Consider the following 16,307-nt stretch of genomic DNA (forward strand, 5'->3'; position numbering starts at 1 on the left):
TTGGGCTGCTATTCCAGAAGATAGAACTTTCTTACCTCTGTTGTTGATGTATTTTAACTTTTTTTTTTTGCTTATGAGTCATATTGAAGCCGTAGTTTACTGAGTTAAGCATAAAGACATAGAAGATGGCAAAATATGCACAATATACAGCGGCATGCAAAGGTTTGGGCACCCCTGGTCAACATTACGGTTATTGTGAACAGTAAGGCTGTGTGCACACGTTGCGTTTTTTACCGCGGAAACGCTGCATTTAGAACCGCAGCGTTTCAGTGGCAAATTGCATGCGTTCAGCTTTCCCAGCAAAGTGGATGAGAAAGCCGAAAAATTAGAAACGCAGCGTGTGCACTGAACGCAGCGTTTTGGATGCCAAAAATCGGTGCGGAAAGAAAAGCAGCATGTCACTTCTTTTGTGCGTTGTGGCTGCGTTCTCTCCCCCATTGAAATCAATGATGCGGGTCAGAACGCAGCTACACCGCAGTTCGCTGCTTTTTTGTTGCGGTCCGTGGGCTTTGTCGGCATACAGAACGCAGGCATTTACCTGGAAGTGAGGTCAAGAGGTTTCCTGTTGACCTCACTTCCTGGCAAAGTTCAGGAAAACCCCCAGTGTCGCCAAAGTGCCCGCCCCGACCCCCCTCCCGAAAATCCAACATGGCCGCGCGCACAGCAGCGCACTGGCCGCCCTACTCCTCTGTTTGTCGCATGTGCAATAACACATGCGACAGAAAACTGCTCCCCAGGCCCTGCCAGGTCACCCCCTATTCCCCCCGGTGTCCTCCAGTAACCCCCGTACCTGTCACAGCGCTGATCCCCCGCGGCCCCCTCCTCCTTCACAGTGCGCGCCGGTCACATGTGCCGAGCAGCTGACGGCTTCCTATGTTCAGTGTGAGCTGCGCTGGCTGCTGCTGCTCGGCACTGTGCAGCTGTAACCCGGGGAGAGTGGGTGCAGATTCTTTGCACCCACTCTCCTCAAATGGAGGGTCTGCACTACTAGAAAATGGGGGACACGTTCCCTGAGCGTGCCCCCCATATTCTAGAAGGTCCAGAGGCGACGTGGGACGTCAAAAATGGATACTGCGGACCCAATTTTTTTTCTTTTCAATAAATTGGTGAAAGAGGATATGTTTTTGGGGAGTGTTTTTTCAAATAAATTTTTTTTTTGTCAATTTTTTTTGCTATTACTGTCAATTAGTTATGTCTGGTATCAAATAGACGCCGTGACATCACTAATTGCTGGGCTTGATGCCAGGTGACATTACACATCTGGTATCAACCCCATATATTACTCCGTTTGCCACCGCTCCAGGGCGCGGGATGAGTTGGGGCGAAGCGCCAGGATTGGCGCATCTAATGGATGCGCCACTTCTGGGGCGGCTGTGGCCTGCTATTTTTAGGCTGGGAAGAGTCCAATAACCATGGCTCTTCCCATCCTGAGAATACCAGACCCCAGCTGTCAGCTTCACCTTGGCTGGTGATCTAATTTGGGGGGGACCCCACGTTTTTTGTTTTTTTTTAATTATTTATAAATAAAAAAAAAAACAGCTTGGGCAGCCCTCCAAATTGATCACCAGACAAGATGAAGCTGTCAGCTGTGGTTTGCAGGCTACAGCTGTCTGCTTTATCCTGACTGGCTATCAAAAATAGGGGGGACGCCACGTCATTTATTTTAATTATTTTTTTTTGGGGCTAAATACAAGGCTAGGCACCCTTTAGTGCCACATGAAAGGCACTAAAGGGCGCCAGCTTAGAATATGCAGGGGGGGTGGGACGTTATATATATGTTTGACATCCATTGACACATTTTAGGCTGTGTGCCCACAATCAGGGTTTGCAGTGTTATGGGCGCAGAGTGTTTTCCCTGCGTCCATAACGCTGCGTTGTGCAGTAGAAGCACAGTCGAAGGAATTTTAGAAATCCCGTGCCCACTGGGCTTCTCTTCTCCGCAGCATAAACCGACCTGTGGCGCAGCTTCCCGAGCCTCAGCATGTCAATTTATGCTGCGGAGACAAGAGTGTTCTCTGCAGGTAGAATAGAGCTCCACAGCAGCCTAAACCCAAATCGTGGGCATGGGCAGCTGCGTTCTCCCGTGGACAACACTCACATCTCTGCAGGAAGGCTGGCACTGTGTACTGGATGTACTCTGTCACTGGATCATGTGGTCAAAAACGCACCTGAAGAAAACGCATGGAAAACGCATGAAAAACGCACGAAAAATGCATGCGTTTTTGATGCGTTTTTTCCAAAACGCATTGTTTACAATTCTCCCCTCTGCCAGAGGGTGCGTTTTTTTTCTGCGCTGAAAAAAACGCAACGCGTGCACATAGCCTTAAGCAAGTTGATGATGAAATGATCTCTAAAAGTCATAAAGTTACAGATGATATATTTCTATTTTGTCTGGATGAACACAGAATCACTACATTTAATTAGTGGCCTGAGGAGTCCCAGTACAAGAAGAGAGAATACAACATCTACACATTATATCTCCCCATATGTTTCCTTATCTCCATTCATCGTCATTATCTCACCATTCAGGTCCCTACAATATCGGATCCTGTCAGTGGAGATCTTCTATATAAGAGAAGATTCCTGATTGACCCATCAAAGATGGACAGAGACAGGGACAAGATGGCGGAGAGGATATTACACCTCACCCTAGAGATACTCTTCCGGCTTACTGGAGAGGTGAGAGATTCTGATGACGTCACATTACATCATTCTTATCTATGGGAATAACAGATGGACAGAAGTGGAGAGGTGAGGACTCTGGAAATGTCTGTAGTGAGATTTATTAATGTGTCTCTCCATAACCAGGATTACACAGTAGTGAAGAAGACCTCTAGTAAACGCTGTCAGGACCCTCTGTCTGAGGGATGGGGAAGACCCCTGAGCCCAATCACAGGGCCTCCATCTCACTCCCCGATACATGATGACATCAATGACCAGAAGATCCTAGAACTCACCTACAAGATGATTGAGCTGCTGACTGGAGAGGTGACACTGCTGGGAATGCTGGGACATTATACAGTAACGCTATGAAGGGATCGGGGGATGACAGTATCATTGTATGTGTCAGGTTCCTATAAGGTGTCAGGATGTCGCTGTCTATTTCTCCATGGAGGAGTGGGAGTATTTAGAAGGACATAAAGATCTGTACAAGGACTTCATGATGGTGGTTCCCCAGCCCCCCACATCACCAGGTAATAGACAGGACTAAATACACACGGCCTATAATTATCTGTATGGAAAGAATGAATTCAGTCCCTGTATGTGTTTCCTCCAGTTCTATCCAGTAAGAGGACAACACCAGAGAGATGTCCCCGTCCTCTTCTTCCACAGGACTGTAAACAAGAAAATCTCATTGTTCCTCAGGATCATCAGGTAGATGGAGAGAAGGTGCCATGAAATCTCCCTTTGATGTGTAGACAGATGTGAAGGTCTTGTGCTCAGTCTTGTTTTATCCTCCAGTATTATATGTTTTATACTTGTGTAATGAGAACGGTGGAGATGGCAGGATTAGAGCTGATCATAGATGTGACTTTTGCAATATTTGTTTCAGGGTGAAGATCTGACCCATATTACTACAAAGACATATGTGAGGGGTGATAAGCAGAGTAAAGAAGAGATTCCTACAGATAACCACACAGGTGAGTAGTAATCACTGAATGCAGAAAAGTCACAAATTCTTCCCAGTCACCGGCTGGTTACTTAGTTACACAGGTTGAAAAAAGACATTCTTTGTCTCTAGATTATGAGTAAGGGGTACTTCTCACATAGTGATATCGCTAGCGAGATCGCTGCTGAGTCACAGGTTTTGTGACGCACCAGTGGCCTCATCAGCGATCTCGCTGTGAGTGACACTGAGCAGCGATCTGGCCCCTGCTGTGAAATCGCTGCTCGTTACACACAGCTCTGGTTCATTTTTTGGTCTTTGCTCTCCCGCTGTGAAGCACACATCGCTGTGTTTGACAGCAAGAGAGCAACAATATGAATGTGCAGGGAGCCGGCAACTGACAGCTGTAGACGCTGGTAACCAAGGTAAATATCGGGTTACCAAGCGAAGCGGTTTCCGTGGATACCTGATATTTACCTTGGTTACGAGCATCCGCCGCTCTCAGACTGCCAGTGCCGGCTCCCTGCACACATAGCCAGAGTACACAACGGGTAACTATGTACCCGATGTGTACCCCGGAAACGAGTGCAGGGAGCCAGCGCTAAGCGGTGTGCGCTGTTAACCAAGGTAAATATTGGGTAACCAAGCAAAGCATTTTGCTTAGTTACCCGATATTTACCTTGGTTACCAAGCGCAGCATCGCTTTCACGAGTCGCTGGTGGCTGGTCACTGGTTGCTGGTGAGATCGGCCTGATTGCCAGCTCACCAGCGACCATGTAGCGACGCACCAGCGATCCTGACCAGGTCATATTGTGGTCGGGATCGCTGGTACGTCGTTTAGTGAGACGGTACCCTAACCCACAATGCAATTTTTGCTGAGGAAATCATGCAGCCCTTTTTTAAAAGCGGTTATAGTATCTGCCATTACTACCTCTTGTGGTAGGGCATTACATAATTTGACTGCTCCGAGCAGTTAAATACATAGTTACATAGGTTGAAAAAAGACCTAAGTCCATCTAGTTCAACCTTCCTCCACCAATTATATAATTTTTTTGTTACTAAATCATTTATAACCAACAATGTTGTGTGTACTGAGGAAATCATCCAGACCTTTTTTAAAACTGTTATAGTTTCTAGTATCTGCCATTACTACCTCTTGTGGTAGGGCATTCCACAATCTGACTGCTCTAACTGTAAAGATCCCTTTCTTATTTAGCTGCCGGAATCACTTTTATTCCACTTGCAGTGTATGCCCCCTAGTCCTTAGTATTGTCTTTCAAAGGAATAAGTCATGTGCCAGTCCTTTATATTGACCACACATGTATTTACCGTGTTTCCCCGAAAATAAGACCTCCCTCGAAAATAAGACGTAGCAGGAGTTTTCAGGGATGCTTAAATAGAAGACATCCCCTGAAAATAAGACCTAGCTGTGGTCAATAATGAAGTGTCATGCAGTGGTGAAAAAGTTATAGACACTGCAGGACACTTCATTATAGACAGCGGGCACCCCCTAAAGAAAGAAGAGAGAAGACCCCCGATCATACTCACCAGACGCCGACCTGGAGCAGGTGAGCGCATCAGGGTCCTGCAGCGGAACACACACACACACACACACACACACACACACACACACACACACACACACACACACACTACAGATCGCATACACACACTCACCCCATCCAGTGATATCGCTTGCTTCTCTGCGGCGATACTGTGCTGTGATCTTCCAGGACCTTGATCATATGGCCGGAAGCATGTGACATCTCTGGATGTTGTGAGTGTGTGCGCGCGATTATAGTGGTATGTGCGATATCGTAAGTGGGTGTGCGTGTATGCTGTCTGATGTGTGACTGTGAGTGTATGCTATCAAATCTGTGAGTGTCGGCAGGAGGCAGAGGAGGACTGGGGTGCAGAACAGCTGCTGAGAGCGCTCACAGGAGAGCACAGGGAGGATTGATTTGAAAGGGGTGTGTGTGTGTGTGTGTGTATGCTGTCTGATGTGAGTGTTGGCCAGACGCAGAGAAGCACAGCTACTGGGAGATCACAGGGAGCAATGATGTGGTGTGTGTGTCTATCTGTCTATATGAGTGTATGCTATCTGATATATGTGTGTGATCTGCAGTATGTGTGTGGGGAGGCGTGCAGCACACCTGCTGGGAGATCACAGGGAGATCTGGGAGCCATACAGACGCATGGGGCTGGTAAGTATGACGATCCTGGGAAGGGGGGGTCTGCTTTTTGTGGGGGGGTAAACTTACCCCCAACCATGTCTCCTCGAGGATAAGACACCCCCTGAAAATAAGACCTAGTGCTTTTTTCAGGGCAAAAGAAATATAAGTCAGTGTCTTATTTTCGGAGAAACAGGGTATACATATAAATGAGATCTCCTCTGAAATGTCTTTTTTCTAAGCTAAATAAATCCAACTTTTCTAACCGCTCATCATATGGGAGGCCTTCCATTCCTTGTAATAGTCTAGTTACCCGCCTTTGAACTGACTCTAACTTCTGAATGACCTTTTTAAAATGTAGAGCCCAAAACTGGATCCCGTATTCCAGATGTGGCCTTACAAGTGATTTATAGAGGGGTAACAATACGTTGGGATCCCGGGATCTAATCTCTTTTTATACATCCTAAAATCTTCTTTGCTTTTGCAGCTGCTGCTTGACATTGAGTGCTGTTGCTCAGCTTATTTGTAATGAGAATACCCAAGTCCTTCTCCTGTTCTGTAGTCCTGAGTTTACTTCCATTTAACGTATATGCAACTATAGGATTACTCCGTCCTAGGTGCATTACTTTACATTTACAGTGCCTTGCAAAAGTATTCAGCCCCCTTGATTTTTTTCAACCTTTTCCCTCATTTCAGGCTTCAAACATAAAGATAAAAATGTTAATGTTCTGGTGAAGAATCAACAACAAGTGGGAGACAATTGTGAAGTTGAACGAAATTTATTGCTTATTTTAAACTTTTAAAAAGTAAATAACTGAAAATTGGGGCGTGCAATATTATTTGTCCTTTAAGTTAATACTTTGTAGTGCCACCTTTTGCTGCGATTACAGCTGAAAGTCGCTTGGGGTATGTGTATCAGTTTTGCACATCGAGAGACTGAAATTCTTGCCCATTCTTCCTTTGCAAACAGCTGGAGCTGAGTGAGGTTGGATGGAGAGCGTTTGTGAACAGCAGTTTTCAGCTCTTTCCACAGATTCTCGATTGGATTCAGGTCTGGATTTTGACTTGGCCATTCTAACACTCAGATACATTTATTTGTGAAACATTCCACTGTAGATTTTGCTTTGTTTGGGATCATTGTCTTGTTGAAAGACAAATCTCCATCCCAGTCTCAGGTCTTTTGCAGACTCCAACAGGTTTTATACAACAATGGTTTGGCTCCATCCATCTTCCCATCAATTTTAACCATCTTCCCTGTCCCTGCTGAAGAAAAGCAGGCCCAAACCATGGTGCTACCACCACCATGTTTGACAGTAGGGATGGTGTGTTCAGGGTGATGAGCTGTGTTGCTTTTACGCCAAACATATCGTTTGGCATTGTGCCCAAAAAGTTCAATTTTGGTTTCTTCTGACCAGAGCACCTTCTTCCACATGTTTGGTGTGTCTCCCAGGTGGCTTGTGGCAAACTTTAAACAACACTTTTTATGGATATCTTTGAGAAATGGTTTTCTTCTTGCCACTCTTCCATAAAGGCCAGATTTGTGCAGTGTACGACTGATTGTTGTCCTATGGACAGACTCTCTCACCTCAGCTGTAGATCTCTGCAGTTCATCCAGACTAGAGTGATCATCGGCTTCTTGGCTGAATCTCTGATCAGTCTTCTCCTTGTTTGAGATGAAAGTTTGGATGGACAGCCTGGTCTTGGTAGATTTGCAGTGGTATGATACTCCTTCCATTTCAATATGATCGCTTGCACAGTGCTTCTTGGGATGTTTAAAGTTTTGGAAATCTTTTTGTAACCAAATCCGGCTTTAACCCTTTCATGGCCGCGGGCAGTAAAGTTACGTCCTATTTTTACGGGACTTAACGACCACGGACATAACTTTACTGCCTAAAATTCATTTGATCGCCGTGGCTATAGCAACAGCTTTCAAATTTTGTCCCCTGCTGTTTTATACAGCAGGAGACCTTTGCTTGATCCCAGGTGGGTGGCATCACCCACCCCCCATCGACGATCGTTGTGATTGGCGGTTCAAATCTGAACCGCCAACCACATCGATCACACCGGTTTTGGCTAACACAATGCCTGAACCAGTGCGATTCTGTGAGATCCTGCTATGAGGTGCTAAAGCATAGCACTGATTGGAGCGATCGTGCTATGATGCGCAATCGCTCCAATCAGTGTGCAGTGGGGCAGTCTGATCTGAAGGTGACCGCCCTCCACAGTTGTGTGTTGGTCTGGGAAACCCCTCCCCCAGCATGTCTGCGGCGTGCACCGGCTGGTACTTGTAGTACCACATTGCCGCTGCTGATGCTGTCCGATCGCCGCTCCTGCTCCACGTGAGTATTGTGCGCTCCCCGTGATGCCCCTGCCCCCTGCCAATGTTCCCCCCTGATCTGTCCCCCTGCGATCTGTCCCCCCGCGATCTCTATTCTGCTCCCATTCTCGTACCTCTGCTCCTTCGGTCTCTCCCTCTCCATCTGCTCTCCCTCCGACGTCCCCTACCTGCCTTCACCGGGTCGTCCAGAGGTCTTCACTGGCCCGATCACATCTGTCTCCATTGCTGGGTCCTTCCTTCTGATGAGCTGTCCAGCTTCCTGCCTGCTGCTCCTGTAAGAAGCTGGCTACTTGCTGCCTTTTATTCCTCCTGCAGTTCCTCTGGTCAGTGATCCTCCTGCTAATTCTCTGGGTCCTGTGAGTATATATTTTTTTTTTTTATTTTGTACCCCCTTTCCTTTTTTACACCTCATCCGTCTGTGTCCCGTCGAGTGCTGATTAGTGATGCAGATAACGTATCTGCATCCGTGGTCAATTTTCGTCGGAACTTTTTTTTTTTGTCCGGATCTTGCATCGTTTTTTTTGCATCTCATCCGTGTGTGCGTCCTGCAGTGGCCGAGTGCTGATCAGGGATGCACATAACGGATCAGCATCCTTGCTCAATTTTCGGCGTGACTTTTTTTTTTTTTCCGTATCACCGACGCTTTTTGTATCTCATCCGACCATGCGTCCTGCAGCGGCCGATCAGTGATGCATGGCGTTTGTGCGTTTGAAAAGTCAAATGGTGCTCCTTTTCTTCCAAGCCCTGCTGTGCGCCCAAACAATTGATTTCCACCACATATGAGGTATCTGTGTACTCAGAAAAATTGCACAATAAATTTTATGGTGCATATTTTCCTGATACTGTTGTAAAAAAAAAAAGCTACCTGGTTGAAACAAAAATTTTGTGGTAAAAAAATAAATAATTTTCACGGCTCAACATTAACAACTTCTGTGGAGCCCCTGGGCGTACAAGGGGCTCACCAAACATCTAGATACATTTTTTTGAGGGATCTAGTTCCAAAATGGGGTCATTTGTGGGGGGAGCTGCACTATTTAGGCACCATAAGGGGTCTCCAAACGTGACATGGCATCCGCTAATGATTCCAACCAATTTTGCTTTTGTGAAATGGCGCTTCTTCTCTTCTGAGCCCCGCCATGCGCCCAAGCATTTACTTTCCACCACATATGAGGTATCTGCGTACTCAGGAGAAATTGCACAATACATTTTATGGTACATTTTTTTCTGATACCCTTGTGAAAAAAAGCTACCTGGTTCAAGTAACAGTTTTTTGTGGTAAAAAAAAATATATATATTTTCACGGCTCGACGTTATCAACTTCTGTGAAGCACCCGGGGGTTCAAAAGGCTCACAAAACATCTAGATGCATTTACTGAGGGGTCTAGTTTCCAAAATGGGGTCACTTGTGGGGGAGCTCCATTGTTTAGGCACCTCAAGGGGTCTCCAAACCCGACATGGCGTCCGCTAATGAGTCCAGCTTATTTTGCGCTCAAAAATTCGAATGGGACACCTTCCGTTCAGAGTCCTGCTGTGCACCCAAACAAGTGATTTTTACCACATATGGGGTATCGTCATACTCAGGAAAAAATGCACGATAAATTTTATGGTGCATTTTTTCCTGATACCCTTGTGAAAACAATGCTAACTAGTTGAAGCAACAGTTTTGTGGTAAAAAAAATAATTCTTTTCAAGGCTCAATGTTATAAACTTTTGTGAAGCCCCCAGGGGTTCAAAGTGCTCACCAAACATCTAGAAAAATTATTTGAGGGCTCTAGTTTCCAAAATGGGGTCACTTGTGGGGGAACTCCATTGTTTAGGCACCTCAGGGGTCTTCAAACCCGAGGTGTCCGCTAATGAGTGCAGCTAATTTTGCGTTCAAAAATTCAAATGGCGCTCCTTCCCTTCTGAGCTCCGCCGTGCGCCCAAACAATTGAATTTTACCACATATGGGGTATCAGCGTACTCAGGAGAAATTGCACAATAAATTGTATGGTGCATTTTCTCTTTTCTCACTTGTGAAAATGCAAAATTTTAAGGCTAAAGTAACATTTTTGTGTTTAAAAAGTAAAACTTTCATTTTTTCCTTCCACATTGCTTTGGTTTCTGTGAAACACCTGAAGGGTTGATAAACTTCTTGGATTTGGTTTTGAGCAGTGTGAGGGGTGCAGTTTTTAGAATGGGGTCACTTTTGGGTATTTTCTGCTACCTAGGCCTCTCAAAGTCACTTCAAATGTGATGTGGTCCCTAAACAAATGATTTTGTAAATTTTCTTGTAAAAATTCGAAATTGCTGATGAACTTTGACCCCTTCTAACTTCCTAACGAAAAAAAAAATTGATTCGACAATTGCGCTGGTGTAACGTAGACAAGTGGGAAATGTTATTTAGTAACTATTTTGTGTGACATAATTCTCGGATTTATAGGCATAAAATTTAAAAGTTTGAAAATTGCGAAATGTTCGCAAAATTTCCGAAATTTTCACAAATAAACGCAAAAAATATCAGCCTAAATTTACCACTATCATGAAGTACAATTTGTCACAAAACAACATTGTCAGAATCGCTAGGATCCGTTGAAGTGTTCCACAGTTATAACCAGTCAAAGTGACACTGGTCAGAATTGCAAAAAATGGCCCGGTCATTAGGGTGTTTTAGTGGCTGGGGGTGAAGGGGTTAAACTTCTCCACAATAGTATCACAGACCTGCCTGTTGTGTTCCTTGGTTTTCATGATGCTCTCTGCACTTTAAACAGAACACTGAGACTCACAGAGCAGGTGCATTTATACGGAGACTAAAGACCACTTTACACACTGCGATATCGGTACCGATATATCTAGTGTGGGTATTCGCCCCCATCTGTTGCGCGACACGGGCAAATCGCTGCCTGTGCCGCACAACATCGCCCAGACCCGTCACACATACTTACCTGCCCGGCGACGTCGCTGTGACCAGCGAACCGCCTCCTTTCTAAGGGGGCGGTCCGTGCGGCGTCACAGCGACGTCACTGAGCGGCCGCCCAATAGCAGCGGAGGGGCGGAGCTGAGCGGGACGTAACATCCCGCCCACCTTCTTCCTTCAGCATAGCGGCCGGGAGGCAGGTAAGGAGAGCTTCCTCGTTCCTGCGGCGTCACACGGAGCGATGTGTGCTGCCGCAGGAACGAGGAACAACCTCGTTACTGCTGCAGTAACGACTTTTGAGAATGGACCCCCATGTCACCGATGAGCGATTTTGCACGTTTTTGCAACGATGCAAAATCGCTCATCGGTGTCACACGCAACGGCATCGCTAATGCGGCCGGATGTGCGTCACCAATTCCGTGACCCTAACGAGTTCGCATTAGCGATGTCGTAGCGTGTAAAGCCCCCTTAAGGCTAGGTTCACATTTCCGTTGTTTTAAATCCGTCAGCAACGGATCAGTCGTTTTTTTAGTTGGCAACTGATGCAACAGATGTGTTTTTCACAGGATTCCTTTCACAGGAATCCTGTGAAAAAACTAATCCGTTGCGTCCGTTAAATCCGCTGTGTGTCCGTTTTTTGACGGATCAGTCGTGATCTGTTTGTGTTTGGGACAGCCCAGTGGGTGTGCCAAACATGCTAGGCATGCTCAGTAGAGCATGACGGAATCCAGCGCTGGATTCCGTCGTAAGACGGATTACGACAGAATCCAGCACCATAGATAAACATTGCAAGCGTGACGGATGGCGACGGATTCCTGCTCGGTGCGTTGATTTTGACGGCCAGAAAAACGTTACATTCTGCGTTGTTTCCGCCCGGCGGTCAGTCCAAAAACGACTGACCGCGACGCAGCGGATGCAATGCAAGGTAATCAGTCGCAATCCGCCACTAATACAAGTCTATGGGACACAACGGAATCCGCTAAACGGATTGCGTTGTTTACCATAGCCGCGGATTGTGTGTGAACCTAGCCTAAACTACACACAGGTGGCTTATATTTATCATAATCAGTCATTTAGGACAACATTAGATCATTCAGAGATCCTCAATGAACTTCGGAATTGAGTTTGCTGCACTAAAAGTAAAGGGGCCGAATAATATTGCACACCCCAATTTTCAGTTATTTTTTTTAAAGTTTAAAATAAGCAATAAATTTCATTCAACTTCACAATTGTGTCCCACTTGTTGTTGATTCTTCACCATAACATTAAAATTTTTATCTTTATGTTTGAAGCCTGAAATGTGGGAAAAGGTTGAAAAAAATCAAGAGGGCGAATACTTTTGAAAGGCACTGTATCAACATTAAATCTCATTTGCCTAGTGTCTGCCCATTCCGACATCTTATCCAGATTGTTTTGTAATATTGTACTATCAAGGTAAGTTTTTAAATATCCTACATAATTTAGTGTCATCAGCAAAGACTGACACTTTACTATCAATCCCATCCACAAGGTCATTAAGAAAGAGATTAAAAAGACTTGGTCCTAGCACAGATCCCTGCGGTCTCCACTGCTGACTATGGCCCATTTAGAGAATGTTCCATTTATAACTACTCTTTGTTTCCTATATTTTAGCCAATTCCTTACCCAGTTGCATATAGTTTTCTCTAGTCCCTGCTTATTGAGCATCAATATAAGGCTATTATGTGGTACAGTATCAAATGCGTTCGCAAGGTCCAAATACATCACATCAGCTGCATTACCAATATCCAGATTTGCACTTACCCCCTCATAGAAACCCAACATGTTGGTTAGACACGACTTATATTTTATGAATCCATTCTGGTTGCCGGTTATTATATTATTCTTTGCAATATATTTTTGCTTGTCCTCTCTTATAGTGCCCTCAAAAACCTTGCACAGTACTGATGTCAGACTTACGTGACGGTGCTTACATGGATCCACCTTCCTACGTTTCTTAAATTTCGGTATCACGTCAATCATCCTCCAACCCTGTTGCAAGAGAGTCTAAGGCCTCTTCCACACATCCGTGTTTCCGTGTTTTACATGGATGCCACACCCCCCCCCCCATTATTTTTTATGGTTTCACTCACATCCGTTTTTTCACATGGACTGTGTGTCTGTGCGGCACACGTGGAGACATGTACGGTTTACTCCGTTCTGATGGCTCACATGGACCCATATAAGTCAATGGGTACTTGTAAAATAGGGACAGCTCAAGGATGGCATCTGTGTGACACGTGTCAGATGTAACTGAAATTAAATGTTTTTTTTAATGTGTGAAAGATGTTAAAAGCTAGAATAAGATATATAAATTCTCAATAGAGAGATTTCTTGTACAGCTATTTAGCAGAGTTTTTAAATAAGTTTAGAAAAAAATGACGTGGGGTTCACCCTAATTTTCTTAACCAGCACAGGTACTGCAGCAGCTGCAGCCCTCAGCTGTCAGCTGTACTTTGGCTGGTTTTGAAAAATAGTGAGGATCCCATGCTGAATTTTTTTTTTTTATTATTTCACCAAATAATTTTAAAAAACGGCATAGGGTCCCCACCATATTTCAAAACTAGCCAAGAGAAAGTAGACAAGTGGGGGCTGATATTTTTAGGTTGGGAAGGGCAATTGTTATTTTGTCCTTCCCAGCCTAGAAATTGCAACCCGCAGACACCCCAGAGGTGGATAATCTATTACAGTGCCTACAAGTAGTATTCAACCCCCTGCAGATTTAGCAGGTTTGATAAGATGCAAATAAGTTAGAGCCTGCAAACTTCAAACAAGAGCAGGATTTATTAACAGATGCATAAATCTTACAAACCAACAAGTTATGTTGCTCAGTTAAATTTTAATAAATTTTCAACATAAAAGTGTCGGTCAATTATTATTCAACCCCTAGGTTTAATATTTTGTGGAATAACCCTTGTTTGCAATTACAGCTAATAATAGCCTTTTATAAGACCTGATCAGGCCAGCACAGGTCTCTGGAGTTATCTTGGCCCACTCCTCCATGCAGATCTTCTCCAAGTTATCTAGGTTCTTTGAGTGTCTCATGTGGACTTTAATCTTGAGCTCCTGCCACAAGTTTTCAATTGGGTTAAGGTCAGGAGACTGACTAGGCCACTGCTACACCTTGATTTTTTCCCTCTTGAACCAGGCCTTGGTTTTCTTGGCTGTGTGCTTTGGGTCGTTGTCTTGTTGGAAGATGAAATGACGACCCATCTTAAGATCCTTGATGGAGGAGCGGAGGTTCTTGGCCAAAATCTCCAGGTAGGCCATGCTATCCATCTTCCCATGGATGTGGACCAGATGGCCAGGCCCCTTGGCTGAGAAACAGCCCCACAGCATGATGCTGCCACCACCATGCTTGACTGTAGGGATGGTATTCTTGGGGTCGTATGCAGTGCCATCCAGTCTCCAAACGTCACGTGTGTGGTTGGCACCAAAGATCTCGATCTTGGTCTCATCAGACCAGAGAAACTTGAACCAGTCTGTCTCAGAGTCCTCCAAGTGATCATGAGCAAACTGTAGACGAGCCTTGACATGACGCTTTGAAAGTAAAGGTACCTTATGGGCTCGTCTGGAACGGAGACCATTGCAGTGGAGTACGTTACTTATGGTATTGACTGAAACCAATGTCCCCACTGCCATGAGATCTTCCCGGAGCTCCTTCCTTGTTGTCCTTGGGTTAGCCTTGACTCTTCGGACAAGCCTGGCCTCGGCACGGGTGGAAACTTTCAAAGGCTGTCCAGGCCGTGGAAGGATAACAGTTCCATAAGCGTTCCACTTCCGGATGATGCTCCCAACAGTGGAGACAGGTAGGCCCAACTCCTTGGAAAGGGTTTTGTACCCTTTGCCAGCCTTGTGACCCTCCACGATCTTGTCTCTGATGGCCTTGGAATGCTCCTTTGTCTTTACCATGTTGACCAAGTATGAGTGCTGTTCACAAGTTTGGGGAGGGTCTTAATTAGTCAGAAAAGGCTGGAAAAAGAGATAATTAATCCAAACATGTGAAGCTCATTGTTCTTTGTGCCTGAAATACTTCTTAATACTTTAGGGGAACCAAACAGAATTCTTGTGGTTTGAGGGGTTGGATAATAAATGACCCTCTGAATAAACTTTTCACAATTTAAAAAAAAAAAAAAATATAACATTCTTTTTTGCTGCAGTGCATTTCACACTTCCAGGCTGATCTACAGTCCAAATGTCACAATGCCAAGTTAATTCCGAATGTGTAAACCTGCTAAATCTGCAGGGGGTTGAATACTACTTGTAGGCACTGTATATGCCCCAAATCTAGTGCTGTACTCTGCTCTTCCCGTTGCCCTTGTGTGGTGGAAAATGGGGTAATATATGGGGTTGATCTTAACTGTGAATTGCCAGCAGGCATCAAGCCCTGGTATTAGTAATGGGTGGATATCTAGCAGACTGTCTCCATTACTAATCCAGTAGGTGAAAAATATTTTTTTTTTTAAGAAACAGCCCCCGACTACACCCTCACTTACCAATTTAATTCAATTTAAGAAAAAAAAAAGTCAGATGTAATTTTTAATATCAATTGTATGCCTCTGCCAAAGCAATAAGCAGCGGTATTCCTCCCACGGAATGTACTTAAAACTTGGGCCACACGGCCAATCATCTTGCCTGACCATAAAGGAAAGAAATATTTGTAGCTAACTTACATGTCACATGGAAAGCACAGTGACACTCAACTTGCCTTAATATCTATGGGACCAAAGTGGTGTGTGATGAGCTACTTGTGACCCAAAATCCCAACAGATTGGATTTTTTTTGCAATTGTTAAAATCACGATAGGCCTCAATTATAGTGCAAACCCATTGCATATCAATGTGGCATGAAATTTCATGATCTTTGTGTCGCAAAACATGTGTTCCCAACTATTTAGACAGATGGTCAAGTAGAAGAAAGAGAATTGATTCATATTTGCCAAAATAAGATGGGCTGAGGAAATTTGTTAGAAATTCCATGGTGATATGAATCCATGGAGAATCGGGAGGCTGGAAGGACTCCTGGTAAAAAGTCCCACACCAGGTTTTCAGCGATAGAAAGAACTAGATAAGTCAATTTTATGTTCATGCTTGTTAAGCAAAATTGTAAGAGAATGTCACGTCCCTACCAGAGTCCACTCCTTCGACTTCTGCTTCAATCACCTGGCGGCACAGTGTTCCCGCTGTGGATAGTTCTGGTGATAGGAGAGAAGTCGGTGCCAGTGGCTCTGGTGGGCGCAGGCTCCGCTCATCCACTAAGCTAGGTTTCCCTGGGACC

At 44.9% G+C, this 16,307-nt stretch overlaps 1 protein-coding gene across 1 annotated transcript in view; it reads left to right on the top strand.

The window, feature by feature from the left end:
- The window catches only part of LOC142312098 (uncharacterized), an 85,977-nt gene that overhangs the window by 16,869 nt on the left and 52,801 nt on the right, over nt 1-16,307 (top strand). The window contains 5 exon segments of the mRNA XM_075350977.1: nt 2,530-2,679; nt 2,809-2,988; nt 3,071-3,194; nt 3,278-3,375; nt 3,554-3,641. Coding sequence (XP_075207092.1) covers nt 2,602-2,679; nt 2,809-2,988; nt 3,071-3,194; nt 3,278-3,375; nt 3,554-3,641 — 568 coding nt within the window. The 5' untranslated portion in view covers nt 2,530-2,601.

This window comes from Anomaloglossus baeobatrachus, chromosome 5 (genome assembly GCF_048569485.1).
Source record: "Anomaloglossus baeobatrachus isolate aAnoBae1 chromosome 5, aAnoBae1.hap1, whole genome shotgun sequence".
Taxonomy (NCBI): domain Eukaryota; kingdom Metazoa; phylum Chordata; class Amphibia; order Anura; family Aromobatidae; genus Anomaloglossus; species Anomaloglossus baeobatrachus.